Genomic DNA, 21,154 nt, shown 5'->3' on the forward strand with positions numbered 1-21,154 from the left:
CAAACCATTCATTCCTCTAATTGCCAGGAGAGCTGTCTGCTAGCAGCTCACAACTAAGTCTTCCTCCACGAACTGCCCTCAACCAAAACATCATGGGTTCAGTTCTCTGAAAGCAGACACTGAAATGGAGATTGGGATGCAAGATACTTATTTAGAAATCAACACCTGTAAAGGAAAGGCAGCAGAAGACTGAGAAGAGAAAGAAGTCAAACTGCAATGCAGGCCTGATGACCAGATACGGCTCTTTGGGGCAAGTATCGCTGGTCAAAGAATTCCATGTTAGGCCAAAATAGTTGGATCTTTATACTCCCACTTTGCTCAGCCATTTGCAAGCTGTTTCTGGAAGACTGTGAGGTCAGGTGAAGCAGCTCTCTGTAGCTGTGGCAGACACTGAACCAGCCGACAGTTGGAAGCTGTCTGCTGAAAGCACTTCCTGTAGCTGAGAAGGGGAAATGTGAGTTTATCTCCATCTCTACCACAGAAAGAAACTGCCTCACCCAAGGTCATGCATCCTCCCCCTCAGGTCAGCCCACATCTAATTCCGGACAACTCTGAAGTATCATTCTAGCTCCAGAGCTCCCAAAAGGATTGACTAAAGTCTTTGTTGGAACTGCATCAGTTCAATCTCTCTGCCCTCCTAAACTTCCTTCATTCCATTACAAGTGTTGTTCCTCAATAAACCTTCTGCAAGCAAATCTCCATCTCAGTGTCTATTTCCCAGGGAACATAACCTAAAAAACCTGATTCCATAGGAAGATTCAATAAAAAGATAGCTATGACCTACTCTGTTCAGTAACCTCACAGGATATTATTTCATTTCAGCTAGGGCAAATCATTAAAACTCAGCTGTCTAGGGCATGAAGTCAAGCCATCATTCTATTGAAACAAAAAAAAGCAACTTATACAGCAGCATTAGGTTAAGTAGCAGAAGAGGATGAATACATAGAGATGCTAACTGAAATATTTAACTAGCAGAAGAAGCAAATAGAACTGTGTTAACCTTTAAGAAAATAAAGTGGGCCAGCCCGGTGGCTCAGGTGGTTGGAGCGCCGTGCTCCTAACACTGAGATCGCCATTTGGATTCCCACATGGGCCAGTGAACTGCGCCCTCTACAGCTAAGATTGTGAACAAGAGCTCTCCCTGGAGCTGGGCTGCCCTGAGCTGCCACAGACTGCTGAGTGCTGCCGCAGGTGCCGGCAACCATCATGACCATGTGCTGCCGTAGGCTACCATGTGCTGCCATGAGTGGCCGGCAGCTTGGCCGGCAACCAGCCTGAGCTGCTGTGGGCTGCTGTGTGCTGCCGTGGGTTACACTGTGCTGCCATGAGCGACCGGTGGCCATCGTGAGCGGCCAGCAGACGGAGAGAGCTGCCGTGAGCTGCTGTGAGTGGCCAACCGATGACTGGCGACCGACTGCCTCAGCCAGGGGGAGTGCAAGGCTCATAATACCAGCATGGGCCTGGGAGCTGTGTCCTACACAACTAGACTGAGAAACAACGGCTTGAACCGCAGTGAGGGGTGAGGGAGCGGAAGAAAGGGGGAAAAAAATAAAGTAACTATTCAATTCATAATCTGAAAATGTGTAGACTAAGAAAGGTTAATTGGGGCCAGCCTGGTGGCTCAGGCGGTTAGAGCTCCGTGCTCCTAACTCCGAAGGCTGCCGGTTTGATTCCCACATGGGCCAGTGGGCTCTCAACCACAAGGTTGCCAGTTCAATTCCTCAAGTCCTGCAAGGGATGGTGGGCAGCACCCCCTGCAACTAAGATTGAACACTGCACCTTGAGCTGAGCTGCCTCCCGGATGGCTCAGTTGGTTGGAGCACCTCCTCTCAACCACAAGATTGCTGGTTCGACTCCCGCAAGGGATGGTGGGCTGCGCCTCAGGCAACTAGTAACAGCAACTGGACCTGAAGCTGAGCTGTGCTGCGCCCTCCACAACTAAGACAAAGGACAACAACTTGAAGCTGAATGGCACCCTCCACAACTAAGACTGAAAGGACAAATGACTTGGAAAAAAGTCTGGAAGTACACACTGTTCCCCAATAAAGTCCTGCTCCCCTTCCCCAATAAAAAATCTTGTTTTTTTTAAAAAAGAGAAAGGTTAATTGAATCACATTCAGTCATATTATCTACATCAAGGTTCAAAGGCAACAGAGGAATTGCAGAATTTTTATAAACTAAAGGAGATTATTCTGCATAAATTAGTGCTTCTTGAACTTATTTAAGTCATGGGTCCCTTGAGTATTAAATGAAAGTTATGGACTGTCCTCTCTCAAAAATGTCCATATTTGTAAAATGTATTTGTAAAATTTGAAAATAATTTCAGGAGTTCATGGATCCCTGAAAGCCATTTACTAATGGCAAGTTAAGAACCCCTGACTAAAATGAGGTTTATAAAGGTAAGATCACATCTCTCTAACCCATGTTAACTTACAAGGCTAAAGATGATGACCAAAAACTGCAGGTGAATAAACCACAGTCTTTAACTTAACTACATTATTATACAAGAAATACATAAACAGGTTCCCATAATAAAATAATTCAAAAAGATTAAATAGATTAAACTAGATTTCCTTGTGGTCACCTCTCATTCCCCTTTCTCTTCGCAGAAATTATTTATCAGTTTGATGTAAATCCTTTCAGAGTCTCTCAATGTTTTTACAAAAACTTATGTACCTATTAAAATGTAGAGAATTATTTTGAATAAACTATGTTAAGAACTAGCATTTAAAAAAACAAAGGATAGATATTAGTGATTTTCCTAACATCAGCAAATTGTAGGGTTGCTGAGCATAATGACTTTTTCATATAACTTTTTCCTGAATACCATCTATCTATTTAATTCAATTCGACCCACAAGTTCCAAATCTGGTTTGGAACAAACTAGTGTATAGATCAATCAATAAATCAATTCAACCAACATTTAATAAGCATACTAGCTGAATCACTGTGCTAAGTGCTATGGAGCAGTAGTTCCCAAACATTCAAACCTGGAGAGCTTGCCAAAAATAGATTCCTGAGTCCCATTCCAATCTTAGTTAACTAAAATTTCCAAAAGTAAAGCCCCAGAATCTGTATTTTACCAAAGCTTTTCAAGTTTCTTGAGTAAAGTGTAAAACAGCCAGTGCTGGGAATCACTATTAGGAAAATCATAGAAATGATGAAGATAATGTTCTCAATTCACTTTCATAAAGACTTCTTAAAAGTCCATTATAAAACCTACTAGGTATTATGCTGGATGCTGAATATATTGTAGGATACAATCCTTGCGCTGGAAGTGCTTGCAGACTGAAAGGGAAGCTAATATGTGTAACAAAAAATTATAACACAAACAAAGCATAAAGTGCTGTCTCCTTACTAAAATGTAAGCTCCATAAAAGCAGGAACTTTGCTTTAGTCACTGCCAGATCTACAGGGGCTAAACCAGAGCCTAGCACACAACTGGTACTCAATAAACAAGTGCAGAATAATGCATAGGACTAAAGTGAAAAGAAAGTTTAATTTCAACGAAGTAGATAAGGAAATGGTACTTTTAAGAATAGATGGATAGACTATTCAGAGGCAGAGAAGGGGAAAAGGAAGAGAATATTCATAGTACCTCTACAATGCGTAAAAAAATTCCAAGCTGACTTCGACTACATTATCTCATTTAACTATGATATAAACGTTCTGAGATGGTATTATGTCTCCATTTTATAGTTAAGAAACTGAGGCACAGATTGGTTATTTGTCATCCCAGGTTACACAGCTACAAAGTGGCAAAACTGAAAAGTGAACCCAGGTCTCCAAAAATAAGGCTTAGGAATTTATACCTCATTCACTAAGGAGAATGTCTTTGAAGATTTTTTCTTTTAGTTTTTTATTTGGACTATTTTCTTTTTTAATAATAGCTTTTATTGTGATATAATTCTTACATCATAAAATGCACCCTTTAAGAGTGTACAATCAGTGGTATTTAATATATTCACCCATTTGAGCAATCATCACTATCTAATTTTAGAACATTTCATCACCCCAAAAGGAAACCCATACCCATTAGAAATTATTATATAATACTTCCCCTACCCCAGACCACGGAAACCACTAATTTACTTTCTGTCTCTAGGATTTGCCTATTGTGGATATTTTATATAAATGCAATCATATCATATGTGGCCTTTAAAAAAAAACTTTTTATTAAGATACAATATACATAAGATTTACTATTTAACCATTTTTAAGTATACAGTTCAGTAGTATTAAATGAATTCACAATGTTGTACAACTAGCCATATCCAGAACTTTTTCATCATCCTATAAGAAAATGCTGTGTGCCCATGAAATAATAACTCTCCATTCTCCTCTCTCCCCAGCCCCTGGTAACCTCTATTTTACTTTCTCTATGAATTTGCCTATTCTAAGTAGCTCATATAAATGGGATCATATAATTTTTGCCCTTCTATATCTTACTTATTTCTCTTAACATAATAGCTTCAAGTTTCATCCACATTGTAGCATATATCAGGATCTCCTTCCTTTTTAAGGCTGTATTCCACTGTAAGTATATACCAAATTTTGTTTATCCATTTATCTGTCCATGGACATGGGGTTGCTTCCAACTTTTGACTATTGTAACTATGCTGCTATAAACATAGATGTAAAAATACCTGTTCGAGCTCCTGCTTTCAGTTCTTTTAGTTATATATCTAGAAATGGAACTGCTCAATCAAGTAATTTTTTTGAGGAACTGCCATACCATTTTCCACAGCAGCAGAACCATTTTATAATATATTCCCACTAGTGAAGCACAATGGTTCCAATTTCTCCATATCCTCACTAACAGTTGTTATTTATTTATTTTTATTATTACAGCCATCCTAATGGGTATACAGTGGTGTCCCATTGTGTTTTGGTTTTTTTTTAAGATTTTTATTGAAACATAGCTAACATACAATATTAGTTTCAGGTATACACAACTAATCAACGTTAATATACTTAAAGAAGTGATCATGATAAGTCCAGTAACCACCTGACACTGTACCACACTATCACCATATTACTGATTATATTCCCTATGCTGTACATTACATCCCCATGACTTACTTGTTTTATACCTGGCAATTTGAACCTTTTATTCCCCTTCACCTATCCCCCCCCTTTTTAAATTTTTCAATTACAGTTGACAATCAATATTACTTTATATTAATTTCAGGTATACAGCATAGTGGTTAGATTTATATAATTTAAGAAGTGATCCCCCTGACTAGTCTCGTACCCACCCATCTGGCAATATACATAATTATTACCATATTATTGATTATATTCCCTATGCTTTACTTTACATCCCCATGACTATTTTGTAACTGACAACTTGTACTTCTTACTCCCTTCCCTTTTCTCACCTACCCCCATACCCCCTCCCATCTGGCAACCATCGAAATGTTTTCTGTATCTATGAGTTTGTTTCTGTTTTGTTTGTTTTGTTCTTTAGATGCCACATATAAGCAAAATCACACTGCATCTGTCTTTCTCTGTCTGACATACTTCATTCAGCACTATTATCCTCCAGGTGCATCCATGCCACCGCAGATGGCAAGTACCCATTCCCTACCATGGCCAAGCAATATTCCATTGTATGTATATACCACCTACTCTTTATTCATTCATCCACCGACGGACACCCAGGCTGCCTCCACATCTTGGCCACTGTAAATATGGTTGCAATGAACATATGGATGCACACACACTCTCGAAGTAGCATTTTGATTTTCTTCAAAAAAATATCCAGAAGTGGGATTACTGGGTCCTTCTTTGCCTCTTGTTATAGCTTTTGTTTTAAACTCTATTTTGTCTGATCTAAGTATTGCTACCCCGGAATTTTTTTCTTTTCGTTTCCATTTTCATGAAATATCTTTCTCCATCCCTTTCCTTTCAGTCTGTGTGTATCTTTCGATCTGAAGTAGGCAGCATATGTAAAGGTCTTGTTTTCTTATCCATTCAGCCACCCTATCTTTTCTTTGCAGCATTTAATCCATTTACATTTAAAGTAATTGTTGATATGTAGTTATTGCAATTGTATTATTCATATATTTTTTTTCATCTCTAAGATTCCTTGTAATTCTGGTTTGGTAGTGATGAACTCCTTTAGCTTTTTCTTGTCTGGGAATCTCTTTATCTGTCCTTCGATTCTAACTGATACCTTTGCGGAGTAGAGTAATCTTGGTTGTATGTAGGTCCTGGCTTTTCACAACTTTGAATATTTTGTGCCAATCCCTTCTGGCCTGCAAATTTTCACTTTTATGGGAGGTCCCTTGTAGATATCTAACTGCTTTCCTCTTGCCGCTTTTAAGATTCTCTCTTTGTCTTTAACTTCTGGCATTTTAATTATGATGGGATAGTGTGGGCCACTTTGGGTTCGTCTTGTGTGGGACTCTCTGCGCTTCTTGGGCTTGAATATTCATTTCCTTCACCAGGTTAGGGAAGTTCTCCGTCACTATTTCTTCAGATAGATTTTCAATTCCATGCTCTCTCTCTTTTCCTTCTGGTACACCTATGATGCAAATGTTGGTATCCTTGATGTTGTCCCAGAAGCCCCTTAAACTGTCCTCATTTTTTTGGACTCTTTTTGCTGTTCTGATTGGGTATTTTCTGCTACCTTATCTTCTAAATCGCTGATTCGATTCTCTGCTTCATCTAATGTACTACTGATTCCCTGTAATGTATTTTTGTTTTTTTTAAGATTTTGTTGGGAAAGGGGAACAGGACTTTATCAGGGAACAGTGTGCACTTCCAGGATTTTTTCCAAGTCAAGTCGTTGTCCTTTCAGTCGTGGTTGTGGAGGGCACAGCTCAGCTCCAGGTACAGTTGTTGTTGTTAGTTGCAGGGGGCACAGCCCATGATCCCTTGCGGGAGTTGAACCGGCAACCTTGTGGTTGAGAGCCCACGGGCCCGTGTGGGAATCAACCCAGCAGCCTTTGGCATTAGGAGCACGGAGCTCCAACAGCCTGAGCCACCGGGCTGGCGCCTCTAATGTAGTCTTTATTTCAGTTGTTGTATTCTTTATTTCTGACTGGTTCTTTTTTATGTTTTCTATCTCCATTTTTTATGTTTCCTATCTTTTTGTTGAAGTTCTTCCTGAGTTCATTGAGCATCCTTAAAGCCAGTGTTTTGAACTCTGAGTCTGGTAGATTGCTTCTCTCCATTTTGTTTAGCTCTTTTTCTGGAGCTCTGTTTTGTTCTTGCATTTGGGACAGGTTTTTTTGTCTCCCCATTTTGGCTGCCTCTCTGTGTTTGTTTCTATGTATTAGGTAGGGCTGCTATCTTTTCCTGTCTTAGTAGAGTGGCCTTATGTAGTAGGTGTTCTGTGGGACCCAGTGGCACAGACTCCCTTGTCTCCAGAGCTGGGTGCTCAGGTGTGTCCCTTGGGTGGGTTGTGTCTGCCTTCCTGTTGTAGCTGAGCCTTGGCTTCTATACGCACAACGACAGGAGGGATTGACCCTGGGGCTGATTCGTTGTGAGGACTGACCATGAGTACAATGGAGGCACTGTTGTGCAGGGGCTGACTCCACAGAGGAGGATTCACTTTAGCAGGGCTCTGGTGCCTGTCAAGTGTGCCTTTTGGGTATGTCATCCCCGGAGGTAGCTGGGTGATGTCCAGCTGAGTCTGAAGCTGGCAACTGGGCCCTGGGGCCTCCTGGTAGGGGCCCCACAATAGTCCCAAGTTCAGCCGCAGTCTGTGACCTGCCTGGGGCCACCTGGCATGAGCCACAAAGCAATCCACAGATGGCAGCCATCCACGCTGGGTTTGGAAGTACCTCAAAAGGCCAAGCCATGAACTGAGGTCGGCTGTCGCTACTGCCGGGCTCAGGGCTGCTCAGCCAGAGGTAGGGGACACAAAGCCGATGCTGCTTTTTTGGGTTTTGTGAACCTTTGAGAGATTTTAAGCTAGTCTGCAGCATGAGCCAAGGTAGGCCCTTTATACAGAAAATTCACTGGAAGCGGCTGAGTAGGACCTGAAAGTTGGGTGAGGTGGGGTCTGAGGGAATCACCAGGACAGGGCAAATGAACGGGGTTAGCCAGGTTGATGGAGACTCAGATATGGCAGCCACCTGCATCTGCACACCAGTAGGGAGGAGGGCTCAACAAAGAAACAATGGCTACCAGCAGTTCCTCTGTCCAGGAGAAAGCTGCTCCTTCAGCCCTCACCCTGAAGCTAGACAATTCAGTTCCTCCCCATATGTCCCTGACACTTTTCGAGCTGCTTCCCCAGCGCTGGAGCTCAGAGCCAGTGAGTCCATTAACAAGTAAGGCCATGCATACAGGTCTTTTAAGAGGAGCACCTGAGACTGCAGCTGCCCTCATCTCACTCAGCCACAATCTCTTCTTGTTTTCACAGCCAGAAGTTGTGGGGACTTCTTTCTCCAGCACTGGAACCCTGGGCTGGGCAGCCTGTTGTGGCACTTGGACCCCTCACTCCTCTGGGGGTGACCTCCGCAGCTATCTGCCCCAATTTCTAATGATCACATGCAGGTGTAGGACTGGACGTCCGTTCTGCAACTTTGCCCCTCTTACCATTTTGGAGGTGACTTTTTCTGTATGTCCTTATTGTAGGGCTTCAGTTCAGCTAGACTTCAGGCGATTTTCAATGATGGTTGTTCTGCAGTTTAGTTGTAATTTTGATGTGATCGTGAAAGGAGGTAAGCACAGTGTTTACCTATTCTGCCATCTTGACTTGAAATCTCCCATTGTAATTTTGACTTGCCTTCCCTAATGATTAGTGATGTTGAGCATCTTCACATCTGTTTATTGTCCATTTGCATATCTTCTTTGTAGAAGTGTTTATTCAAGTCCTTTGCCCATTTTTTTAATTAGGTTATTTGTTTTTGAGTTGTAGGAGTTCTTTATATATTCTGGACATTTTTTTTCCTCCTTCTTCCGCCTCTCCCCGCTCCCCACTCCGGTTCAAGCCGTTGTTTCTTAGTCTAGTTGTGTAGGACACAGCTCCCTGGTCCATGCTGGTATTACGAGCCTTGCACTCCCCCCGGCTGAGGCAGTTGGTCACCGGTCGTCAGTCGACTGCTCACAGCAGCTTACAGCAGTTCTCACCAGCTGCCGGCCGCCCACGCTGGCCACTCATGATGGCTGCGGGCCACTCACGCCCACCTCCAGCTGCTCACAGCAGCCCAGCTCCAGGGAGAGCTGTTGTTCACAATCTTAGCTGTAGAGGGCACAGCTCACTGGCCCATGTGGGAATTGAACCAGCAACCTCGGCATTAGGAGCACGGTGCTCCAAACACCTGAGCCACAGGGCCAGCCCTATCCTCTGGACATTAATCTCTTATCAGATATGTTGATTTTGAGTGGCTAGTAGGGTATCCATTTAGAAATATCCAGCAGGCAAGTAAATACACATGCTGATCTTGAATTCCAGAAGTAGAAACAACAATGCAGTCTTAACAGTCATATTATTTGCATAATGACAATTATAAAGAACTTTCCTATATATTAATTTAGAATCTCACAAAAATACTGACACTTTTACAGATGAGAAATTAAGGCATATATCCTGACTCCAAATTCTAACATAAGATTATCTGGAAGTATGATACATCAGGGATTGAAAGGGAAAAAGGTGGCCAAGCTGGTAAGAGTCCTGGACCCCACCCTAATCCCCAATACAGCTCAAATTTTCCTGCTGCAAAAAGTGGAATACCATCTAAGATTTCACTTGAAAATAGGAAGAGTTGCTTTAAACAAAATTTAAAGGATGCATCATTAGATGATGCATCCTTATGTTTATAAAACAGTAATTGAAGCTATACGATTACTAAATTAGAAAGCTTGGGGCAAGAAGGTATCTCCTACTTTTGTGGAGTAAGAGAATAAAGAAGGAAGTTAGAAAGAGAACCAGTATGGTGAAGTAAAACAAAAATCTAGGAAGAAGCATTTCAAGAGGAAGATGCAGTAGTAGACTACAGAAAATTCTATGCAGAGGTCATGAATGATGAGGATGGAAAAAGGATATTGTGTTTGGCAATCATGAGGTCACTGTTGACCTTTAAGAGATCAATTTTAATATAATGAGTGAAAGCACAAGTCAAATTGAAAAGGCTTCAGAGGTAGGGAGAGGGTTGAAGAAGGAAAGGTAACATATACAGAATACTCCCAACAATTTTGGTATAATACTGATAGCGAATATTTATATAGCACCTAATAAGTGCTTGGCTCTGTTCTAAATACTTTAAATATCAATTCATTTATCCTCAAAATTACCATTGGTACCATCATTCTGTCCATTTACAGTTGAGGAAACTGAGATCCAGAAGTCTGAAGCTACCTGCTGCAGTCCCTGCATATATGTGATAATATAATGTTATATTATATATTATATGTGATAATATATATGGTAGATATATGCATAGATATATGACAGTGGAGTACTATAATATAATATTGAGTAAGAGAAAAAATTAGGAAGATTATTTTTTCACCATATGTAACTATTACACGGGGAAGGATTTTATATTGCTAACATCAATGTATGTTGGTGATGATTGCCAGTCACGTGACAATTATCAGGTGTTGATATATTTAAGCAAAATAAAAACAGGCTGGCTTTTCCTGAATTTTTTAATGCTGCAGGCTTCCATTCAATAAAACCACGAATGAATAGAAGAAAAATGTAATTATCTCCAAGGCTTTCAAAGACATAATACATCTTCCTGTTGCTTACAGACCACAAGATAATGAATGGATAGACCAAAATCTATTTTGCTGATTAGCTCTATCATATATTTGTATCTAAAAGAAGCAACAATATTTTTAACAAAGAAAAAAGAATTATAAAAGATAACAAAGCTATCCTAAAAACAGAAATCTATAAAATTTATTCTGAGGAAAAAAGATTAATATCTGGTAATATTTTTGTCATCTTCCTGCCTGCCAATGTTATTCCTTTGAATCATTATGGACTAGAGTATTACAGGACATAGAAATGTCAATACAAAAGGGATTTCATGAAGGGTTAATCTAACTTGTAAGCAATAAAGTAGTGTTTTCAATCTTTTTGTAATATTAGGCATAATTTTAATATTTATCATTGGAATTATATTAAAATAGAGCAATATATTCAGCTGTCCCCATTTCTCCAGTTAATCACTTCCTATTCTTTGCCTCCACAGTAACTATCCGTATTATTACAAAATATGGTGTTAAATGCTATTTTATATGTGTATTCTATACTAAACTGTGTACTCTTTAAATATAGAAATTATGTTCTATTTTGCACAAGCATTAAAAATATTAAATATAATTTTATAAATGAATGAGTGAACAAACACGAATAAAATATGTTGGCATCACATCTATACAAGTGTCTTTTGATGGTAACAATGACAAAGAATTTGTATACTCTTGCATAAGACCTTTCCAAAACAGACATTCTTTAAATGGTAAAAGAATAATTTTCCTGAGATCCATTAATAAATCTAAAGATAGGTAAAAGAGAATAGATTGAAGTAGAAAAGAAAGTTGACATGGTCCACAGCATTTGTGTAATAAGTATTACATAATGTTTTGATTGCCTACAAGTTTTAAAACATTGATAACACTAACAGAGATAATCATTTTTCTAGAGCAGTGTTTTTTTTCAAACTTGGCCGCACATAAAACTACTTAGGAGCTTTTTTAAAATTCTGAAATTCAGCCCTCATTCTCAACAGATCCTGATTTGATTAATTTGGGATGAGTCCTGGGCATTCTTTTTTTAAAAAAAAAATCTCCCCAGGTGATTTTAATGTAAAACCACGATTGGAACCCACTATTCTTTCCTTTAAAATCAAATTTTTGAAGTACAATTATATTCAATCAAATTTACCAATTTTAAGTGTACAGTAAGTTTTGACAATTGAATAGTCATGTAACCACTACCATAATCATGATATAGAACATTTTCATCACCCAAAAAAGTTTCCTTATGCCCCACTTCCCTCTCCCCTAGCAACCACTGATCTACTTTCCGTCACTATAGCTTTGGGCTTTCTAAAATTTCATACATGGAATTGTTTTGTATGTACTCTTTTCGGTCTGGCTTCTTTTATTTAGCACAGTGCTTTTGAGATTCATCCATGTCGCTTAACTATCAGTAATTTGTTCTTTTTTATTGCGTTGTATGGATGTACTACAATTTGTTTATCTATTCACCCATTTGATAGGCATTTGGGTTGTTTCCAGTTTAGGTCTATTCTGAATAAAACTGCTCTGAACATTTAAGTACACGTCTTTATATGAATATATGTTTTCATTTCTCTAAAGTGATAGGAATAGGGTTGCTGAATCTTATGATTAAGTATATAATTAACTTTATAAACAACTGTTTTCCAAAGTGTCTTATCATTTTGCATTCCGAACAACAATATAAGAGAGTTCTAGTTGCTCTACATCATTGCTGCCACTTGGTATTGTAAGTCTTTTACTTGTAGCCATTCTACTTATTGGGTTTTAATTTGCATTTCCCTAAGGACTAAATGATAATAAGTATAGAAACAACTGTTCTTAATGTATTGATGTAAGAAAACTACTAAGGAGAAGGGTACTTCATCTTTTGATTCAATAGTCTGTTTTTAAAGGTAACAACTTTATACTACCCTACGTAACACATTCATCACTCCATAATGAGAAACAAGCAAATGACCAAAAAACATGTTATAATAAAACCTTCCAAAAACAGGTTTCAGAGAATCTTTTAAGAGTCAAGTACCCACTCAGTTTCTAGCCTCCCGTCAACATAAAGATGGCAACATAATGTAGTTCTTAGAGGTTTAGATTTAAGTGTCCAACCTGGGTTTGTATTCTACGGTAGGAAAACACCAAGTATTTTGGATATCAAATACCAAAACAAGTAAACAATTACCTACTGAGACTTGTACTAAACAAGTGACTAAATATTCAATGAAAAAATCAAGAACTTATTAATAATAAGCTTCAAGGGTTTGGTTTTTCTTTAATCTATGTTTTAAAAAGCAAAAAACATCCAGAAATTACAAAATGCCAGTATATCTCCTGGGCTCAAGTTATATATAAATCAATGATATAAATCAATAAAATAATATGTGCATACTACATAAATATAAAAATGTTATGTAACAATTTACTCACTCATTCAATAAACATTTACTGAGCACCAACTTAGGGTATATCACATTATACATCCTAAAGGGAGAACAATTTTTCTAAATACTGAGAACTAAAAATTAATCAGTTGGCTATATACGAGTATGATCATGAAAAGTATCAAAGAATTTTAGTATATGATAATATAATGATAATGCTAATATTATAATGAGTGTGATTTCTTTGACATACCAGCACGATGATAGGTGAAAAGTAGCCAAGAGCCATGCTGTCTATATCAGGAAAAAAATAACCTATAAATAAACCACAAGGTAGAAAATTCACATGAAAGTAATCTGGAATGGATGTATAATAGTCTATTTCTTATATCAAACTCTAATTCTAAACCATGTAATTTACGGTTTGAAAACAGAGTAAGACATGGTTCATATGCTTTCAGGGTTACCTATTTCTAAAGATGATTTATAAATAGTATGCATGAAAAAAAAATCCCACAGTAATCTGTTCATCCATGCATGCATACCCTGAGTGGTGAATTGCATAGTCATCATTTTTAATAAAGAATAATGACAGGTTTAACATTTAAATAACCACTTATCTGTCAAAAAAAATTCAATGTATTAAATGTAAATGGAAATGTATTTAAAAATACTAATAATTAATCATGCAAATTGAACCAATTAAGTTAAAATAACGCTTACCTAATTAAATGAATATGGTGGTTTCCAAATTTAAGCCACATCCAATTTAAAAAGTTTAAAATTCACATGAAACTCTGCTATGTAACAAGAAACAAGTATGAAAAGCTGTTATGAGTTTTGTCCCCCAAAAAATGGTATGTTGCAGTCCTAATCCCCAGTACCTCAGACCATGACCTTATCTGGAAATAGGGCCGTTGCACATGTAGTTAGTTAAAATGAGGTCATGCTGGAGTAGGGTGGGCCCCTACTCCAATATGACTGCTGTCCTTATAAAATGGCCATGTGAAGACGGAGACACACAGGAAGAATGCCATATGACAAGGAAGGCAAATATTGGAGTTATGCAGTTGCATGCCAAGGAATGCCAAAGACTGCAGCAAACCACCAGATGCCAGGAAGAGGCAAGAAAGGATTCCCTATAGTTTTCAGAGGGAACACGGTCCTGCAGATACCTTGATTTCAAATTTCCAGCCTCCAGAACTATGAGACAATAAATTTCTGTTGTTTAAAGCCACCCAGTTTGTGGCACTTGCTTATAGCAACCATAGAAAACTAACAGCATTTTCAGTATCTCTCTTGTATATTACTTTACCAACATATTAATGTCTTGATTTTTAAGAATTATTTCCTAAAATATAATACAGTAAATTTGACTTTTGGGAGTATATTTCTATACGTTTTAACATATGTATTCATATTCATATAACCATCACTCTAATAGGATACTGACAGTTAATATCTTGATTTTTAATAGCCATTGTTGAAACAAGAAAAATGAAATTGTTTCACATAGGGATAAATTTTCATTCCTTTCACTTCAAAATTTAGACTTCATACTCACATGTCCCTTTCACCTCCAAATATAGACTTTGTAATATATGTTTAAATTCCTAAAGTAGAGATAACCTCTAAAATAAAATATAAAATAAAATCCACTATCTATAGTTTATTCGTTATCTTTAAAATCTAAAGCTCTATCCCTGAGAAAGTCACCTTCAATAAGTATTCATCTAAAGCTTTCATTTGGAGAAATCACTAAATCATCATTCTTCCCATAAAACAGTCAGTCAACATAGAAGATACACATTTTGTAACACTCACACTGCTTAATGCTAACAGTTTATTACATGCACAAGATTAGTTTTCCCCATAACTTCCAATACCACACTTGTACTGAAAATTCAGGCTTATCTTTTTTTTTCCTTTTTTAGTTTCATAACACTGAGATGTCCGTTTTTAACAGTCACTATTCAACATTTGTTGAATATTAAGATTGTATGTGATATGTTGGCAGGGACCAGGAGGGAGAGAACTCATTGCTTTAAGAAAAAAAAAAGCACTGTGATTTTAAAACTTGGTAAGTTTCTACTCTAACAAATGCTACCACTTATCCCTTAAAGGTATCCCTGCCTCTGTGCTTGAATATTTTACATATAAATTAAGTAATTTTTCCCCACATGAAGTTTTATTATGATTTTGCATCTATTCTAACTTATATACAGTGCTATAAAGCCTTTTAGCTAAGGATATCTTTTGTTCCCCCAAATAATACAGTTCAAAATAAATTATATATAAAAATCAACAGCTATAATACTTGTTACTGCTGCATCTCACAAGTTGTACCACAGAAAAATTTCAGACATTTATTGATAATATACAATGCCCATAATGATAAACTTACTACTTGATGTTTAAGCTATGGATAACTTCCTGAAATGGACCTTTTTATTATTATTGACTTCGTAATTACACTTGTTCCACATAAGGTAGTACTTAGCATTGTGACTCTAGTCTTGAAGACTCTCCAAGGACAAATTATTAGAAAATGTGTAGACTGAAAATACAGGGTTTTGTTGAAATCAACTGTCAGAATCTATAAACATTTCTGGATAAATATTATATAATTAGGATGTGCCAGCACAGAAGGCCCTGCATGCCTTTACCCAATTTTTAAAAATCTAAATATCCAAATATATATAATATTTATTCATTTAAGAGAGAAAAACTGTTAATGCTTCTTTTCTCTCAATCAATTCAGATTTCCCTGAGAAGGTGCAAACTTTTAAGTTTTATCAAACAAATTGATTTAAAATATGATGGATAGTGAACAAGGGTCCACCTCTCAAAATGATTAAAGTATAGTTGTTCCATTCTTATACCATCTGCAGACTCCTGAATAAGTATTTTACCAAGATTTATACTACTGCTATTTCCACCGGCTTCTTAAACAGGTTAAAAATTCAGATGCTTCAAACATCTCACTCTATTACCTTCACAATACTGAGAGCCCAGACTTCACATAGCTTCAAACTTACAGATGTCCACAAAAAGACTAAATTACAATTTTCCCCTTTTAAAAGGAACAATACTTCTAATTCAGTACTGTTATGTCAAAGAAATGTAACCTTTGAGTTTAACAAACTGTAGTTCTCACATTTGTTCACATCAAGCTGGGAAAGTTTTAGTTGATTCAAAATCTGATGTTTTCTACAGACTACTTTTCAGACAGTCCATGATTTCCCATTACCAGATTCCACGTGGAAAGTAATCAGAAGTTACTGAATTTAATATATCTACTTTTTGTACAAGTTTTTTGTTGGTGTTATCTAATTTATTTTCCTTCAAAATCTGTTTTCTGTTATGCAGTTTTTATTTTTTAAATGTATTTATTTATTTTTATTTTAAGCTCTTTTTGTTTTCCTCATTTAAAACCCCTTATGAATCTTTTTTTAAAAAATCATCAGGTTTCACTAACTTCCCAATTCTGATGTTATAACTATAGCTTAGAAACAGGAAGGAAATATGTAGAATTTTTAATTAGCATCTTAGTAATTAAATTGAGTCTGAAGTGATGAATATAAACTGAAGAACTTGATTACTATCTTGCTATATTCAAATTACTTTCCCACTCATCTTTTGGCAATACTTTTATAAAACCTATCTTCTAGATTAAGTCACATACTCACATTTTAAGTTTAAGTGATGAGGGATGAGTCTCTAATTTTACATATTATAAGGTAGTTCATGCCAAGATACAGAACTAATAATGATACGGAATAGAATATACTTCTCTTCCACACTCATTAGCATAAATTAAGGTTAGAAAAATTAAGATTACATAGCTCATGGTTCCCAAATAGCATGATATATCTAAGAGTGATTAATTCATTCTCCTACTTTCATCTATGAAATCCAAAGTGAGAAACTTGTGTATCTTTTCTCCAGTCCCTGAAACTATCATACAAGAGCTCATCACCCCCAACAAGCACATTGACTATCATATCATGAAAGAAAAATATCTAATTTAAACATGACCTGGATCCCCACAAAATCTGACTTCATTTGGAACTTGATGTTATAGTCACTTCTAAAATATATACTTCTTTAAAACTCTTCCTGTCCCTCATTTTCCCCCTCAAGTTTGCAGTCTTGCAAATCCATCTCTTACTATAAAATAACAACTTAAATTGACACTTTTTAAACTATTTTAAATGAGAATCTTAAGTTAACTGAGCTAAACTCATACACAGAATAGTTTATAGACTAATAAATGCCTATATTTATTTTCATGTTTTCAGTATTTCAGTGTTAAAACTGTAGATCTTAATTATATAATCATTCAATTTATTCTTTGAAAAATACACACATAGGACTAGCTTTTTTCAAATAAACAAAACTTTCTCAATTCACTGTCACTGTGATAAATTTAGATAAATTTACATTTCATATTTGCAAATTAAATTGCGGTACACTGTTGTGTTAAACAGAAACACAGGATTCAGTGATTCTCAATAAACAGATTATGTGAAAAACCTCAATGTACTACTCTTCAGAAGAAAAAAATTTCAAATAGGTTAGTTTTACCTGGGGATAAGAGAGCTAGATGTTTGGAGTGTGGATGTATGTGTGTTCCTGTGCTTGTTTAATTCTAAAAACAACCTCTCGCCAACTCCTTTCAAAAATCAGTATTTTTTCAATAAATATGAGCATATACTGTACAATAAAATGCATAAAGATAATGTGCACTTTCAGAATGCTATAATAATCCAAAAAGAAACAAAATGAATCTTTAATTTTCCACGTAGCAAGTGAATGTTAAACTATGCTATTTTTTCCCCTTTCTCCCTAACCATTCCACAAATCAGGACTGCTGTATTTGCATATGTAATAAGATTAACAAACTGACTAGAAGCTCCAAGGAGTAAAAGCAAAAAAAAATCATTTTTCATTTTCCAATAAATACGAACAAAAGCAAATACAAAGACTTGTTAAATGAGAAGCATTTGAAAAACCCAACATGACCAGCGTTTGATTTACCCTGTATGACAAGGAAGACAGACCCCACCCCCACTCCAGATTGTGTAGTGCTTTTTTTTTCTTTGGGTGGGGGTGTGGAGAAGAGAAGCTGTCACATTTCCATCTTCGGTTATTGTTAAGTCCGCAGCCTATATTCCCAAGTGTCACGGTCCAGGGAAAAAAACACTAAAGCAGAAAATTTAAATTGCCTGAAATGTACTGTATTCTGTTGATTTTCTCCAATTTTAAACTTAATTATATCCAGCTTCAATCTGCTAAAACTATAGATTGTCATTGACAGCCTGCCCCTCAATCAGTCCCTGTAAGGCTGCTTGCTCCAGATTCACTAACAAATCTCTCTTCTCTAAACTTAAATTAGAAAAACGCATTCCCGAAATTATGACATCCAAAAAGGCATTCCTCCCCATCCTTTTTGCTTTTGATGTGGGGTATAGAATGAAGAGTAAATAGACCTATTCTCTCTTCAAACAAAAAGAAATGAGGGTAGAGGGCCACTGGGGTAAAGAGCAGCAGTGGACCTGAATGAAATGTTGAGAAAAGTTTTTAAGTGACTAGTTTGTCCTTCGGCAGGGGAACGGGAGTTGGGCAGAAAGCCGGGGTCTCGGCCCAGGGCTCGTGCAGAGAGAAGGCACCTGCGGAAGAGGCCGAAGACCAAACAGGGGCCGGACGAGCACCTACCGACTTGCAGCACGTTCTCCACTGAGCCGCTGTCCAGCAGACGGATGCCCCGGCGGAACGGCAGCCCCTCTCCGGCAGCTCCGGCCCCTGCGCCCTGCCCGGGGGACGCCCCCGCCGCGGCAGCCCCGGGGGCGGAGCCGGCCGGAGCGGCGGCCCCGGGGAGTGGCGGCGGCCCCTCCTCGGCCGGCGAAGCCCCCGCGGCGCTGCTAGCCGCGCCGGCGCTGGGGCCGCCCCGGTACTGGAAGCTGGAGTACATGCAGATCTCCCGCTCATTCCGCGGGAAGGACCAGTAGACGATGCGGCGCTGCACGGGCTCCGGGATCCGCTCGAAGCGCTCCTCCACCCGCTCGTACGCCCACTTTTCCGCCACTGTCTTGGCTGCGCAGTCCAGCAATGACTCGGGCTGCAGGTGAGGGCGGGCCCCGGGGGTCAGGGAGCTGCCGCCGACGCCCCCCACCCCGCCGCTGGCCACCCCGGGCGAACCGCGAGGGTGGTGAGCCCGCGGGCTGGGCCACGAGCACAGGCGCTTGGCCGGAGAGACTGGCGGCGGCGAGAGCAGCTCCTCTCGCTCACCTCCTTCCGCCATTGCTGGGAACTGACTGACTGACTGAGGCGGAGGCAGCGGAGGCAGCGGCGGCCGCGGCGGCACCGGCTGCGGCGGAGAACCCGGCCACGGCCACGCGCCCCGCGCAAGCGCCCAGCTGTGGCGCCAGGGGGCGGGGCGAGGAAACTCGCCAGCCAGCCGGCCCGAGTGGGGTGCCTGGGCCGGTCTGGTGCGCGCGCCGCGAAGGCGACGAGGTCGGCCTAAGGTCCTACCGTGCAGCGGCGCGCGCTGTCCGGGCCGCCGGGAGCGCGAGAAGAGGCGGGAGCGAGCGCGGGCCAGTGGAGCGCGCTAGGCGCAGACAGCCCAGAACGCGCGCCGAGCGCTCGCGCGGGGCCAACGGCCACCTAGGGGCGAGGAGCGCGGTGCACCCTTGCCAGCCCGCACACCTCCAACTCACCTGCCGCCCGGCCAGAGAGGGGAGGACTGTGTGGCCAAGTGAAATGGCCGGGCTGCGAGCCATCCTTGGAGCCACCTCCGTGAAGTTGTAGGCTTGTAGGGCACAAGGAGGAAAAAAACTCAAAATCAGGCTCCTGCGGTTGATTGACGGGACAGGAGATTGGCACAGCCAAGCGAAGGATCTGCCAGAAAGATGCTAGGAAGACACTAGGAAAAAAACGGAAAGTTCAAGCGATGAAAACTCTTCTCACGCCAGAATGATGTAGAATACAGTCGTTGGTCCCCTCCAGAGCCGGGCAAAGTCGCACCAGCCCCTGACTGGCCAGTGGGGGGCCAAGATCTCACCACCACAGTGGCTGCGCCCTCCTAGGATTCTGGAGGGTTTTAGCAGCTTGCATCCTGGGAAACAAAACACTTTGCGTGGTTTTGGGTAGAATTCCCTGATGCAATGCCCCTAGTCTAAATTAGGTCTTCCGTGTTTTCCTCACTTGGCTCAGTCTTCTACACCTTCATATTATTCATAACAAGTTGTATTTGTGCCCAACTGACTGTAAACTCCATGAGAAAGGATCATGTCTATTTCATTCACTATAATTTACCCTCTGTCCTGCAGGGATTTTTCTTGGAATTACATTGAATTTATAGATTAATTTTGGGATGACTAATATCTTTATAATTGAGTCTTCATAAATATAGTATACCTCTTTATATGTGTGAGTCTTCTTTACCAATCATTTTAAAAGATCTAAATATTTTGTTATTTATTTTGTGACCCTAGTGATTGCTAGATCTTTTCCAAAATATCATTAAATGAGAAACAATCTCATCTCTGGTAACTCACCATCTAGTTAGTGATATAAGATGAAAAATATGAAAAGTTAAATAACAGTAAAATACTGGAATAATACAAAAAAGTAATAACTTCAGAGGATTGTCAGGTGACTTGAAGAAGGCAGTAATTATTTTGGGAATCAGAAGAAAGATCACTTTGAGTAGAAATTGTAAGAGGAAGCTCTATTGAATAGTGTTATTTCATGTAGAGCATGAAGAATGAGTAGGATTCAAATAGGCCAAAGGCTTAGGGAAGCAATTTTAATTGTGTTGAACAACTACAGCAAAAACCCAAAAGCTGAAAAGTACAAAACATTTTCATGTAACTTAAAAATAAATCTGTTTGATGATAAAAGTGGTAAATAAAGATTAGAAAGGTCTTTTAAAGCCAAATTATAGATAATCTTAAATGCCAGGTTAAGGAAGTTGAAATTGAATATACAATATGAGCAATGAGAAACTGAAACAGTGAAGGTTATTAAACATCTATATAGCACTGTAACACTGAATATAACCT

At 39.0% G+C, this 21,154-nt stretch overlaps 1 protein-coding gene across 2 annotated transcripts in view; it reads right to left on the reverse strand.

Moving 5' to 3' along the window:
• The window catches only part of ZSWIM5 (zinc finger SWIM-type containing 5), a 141,701-nt gene extending 121,321 nt beyond the window's left edge, over window positions 1-20,380 (reverse strand). Inside the window, exons 1-2 of one of the 2 annotated variants that reach the window (XM_033113525.1) lie at window positions 18,807-18,824; window positions 13,342-13,403 (exon numbers count right to left, since the gene is read on the reverse strand). Coding sequence is in view for 1 of the 2 variants with exons in the window: in XM_033113524.1 (XP_032969415.1) it covers window positions 18,807-19,392 (586 nt within the window). In the remaining variant the exon portion in view is untranslated. Of the gene's footprint in view, window positions 1-13,341; window positions 13,404-18,806 lie in introns of both variants that reach the window. The other variant, XM_033113524.1, reaches the window with a different exon arrangement.
• Window positions 20,381-21,154: the final 774 nt, after the last annotated feature.

Source organism: Rhinolophus ferrumequinum, chromosome 9 (assembly GCF_004115265.2).
Source record: "Rhinolophus ferrumequinum isolate MPI-CBG mRhiFer1 chromosome 9, mRhiFer1_v1.p, whole genome shotgun sequence".
NCBI classification, from domain to species: Eukaryota; Metazoa; Chordata; class Mammalia; order Chiroptera; family Rhinolophidae; genus Rhinolophus; species Rhinolophus ferrumequinum.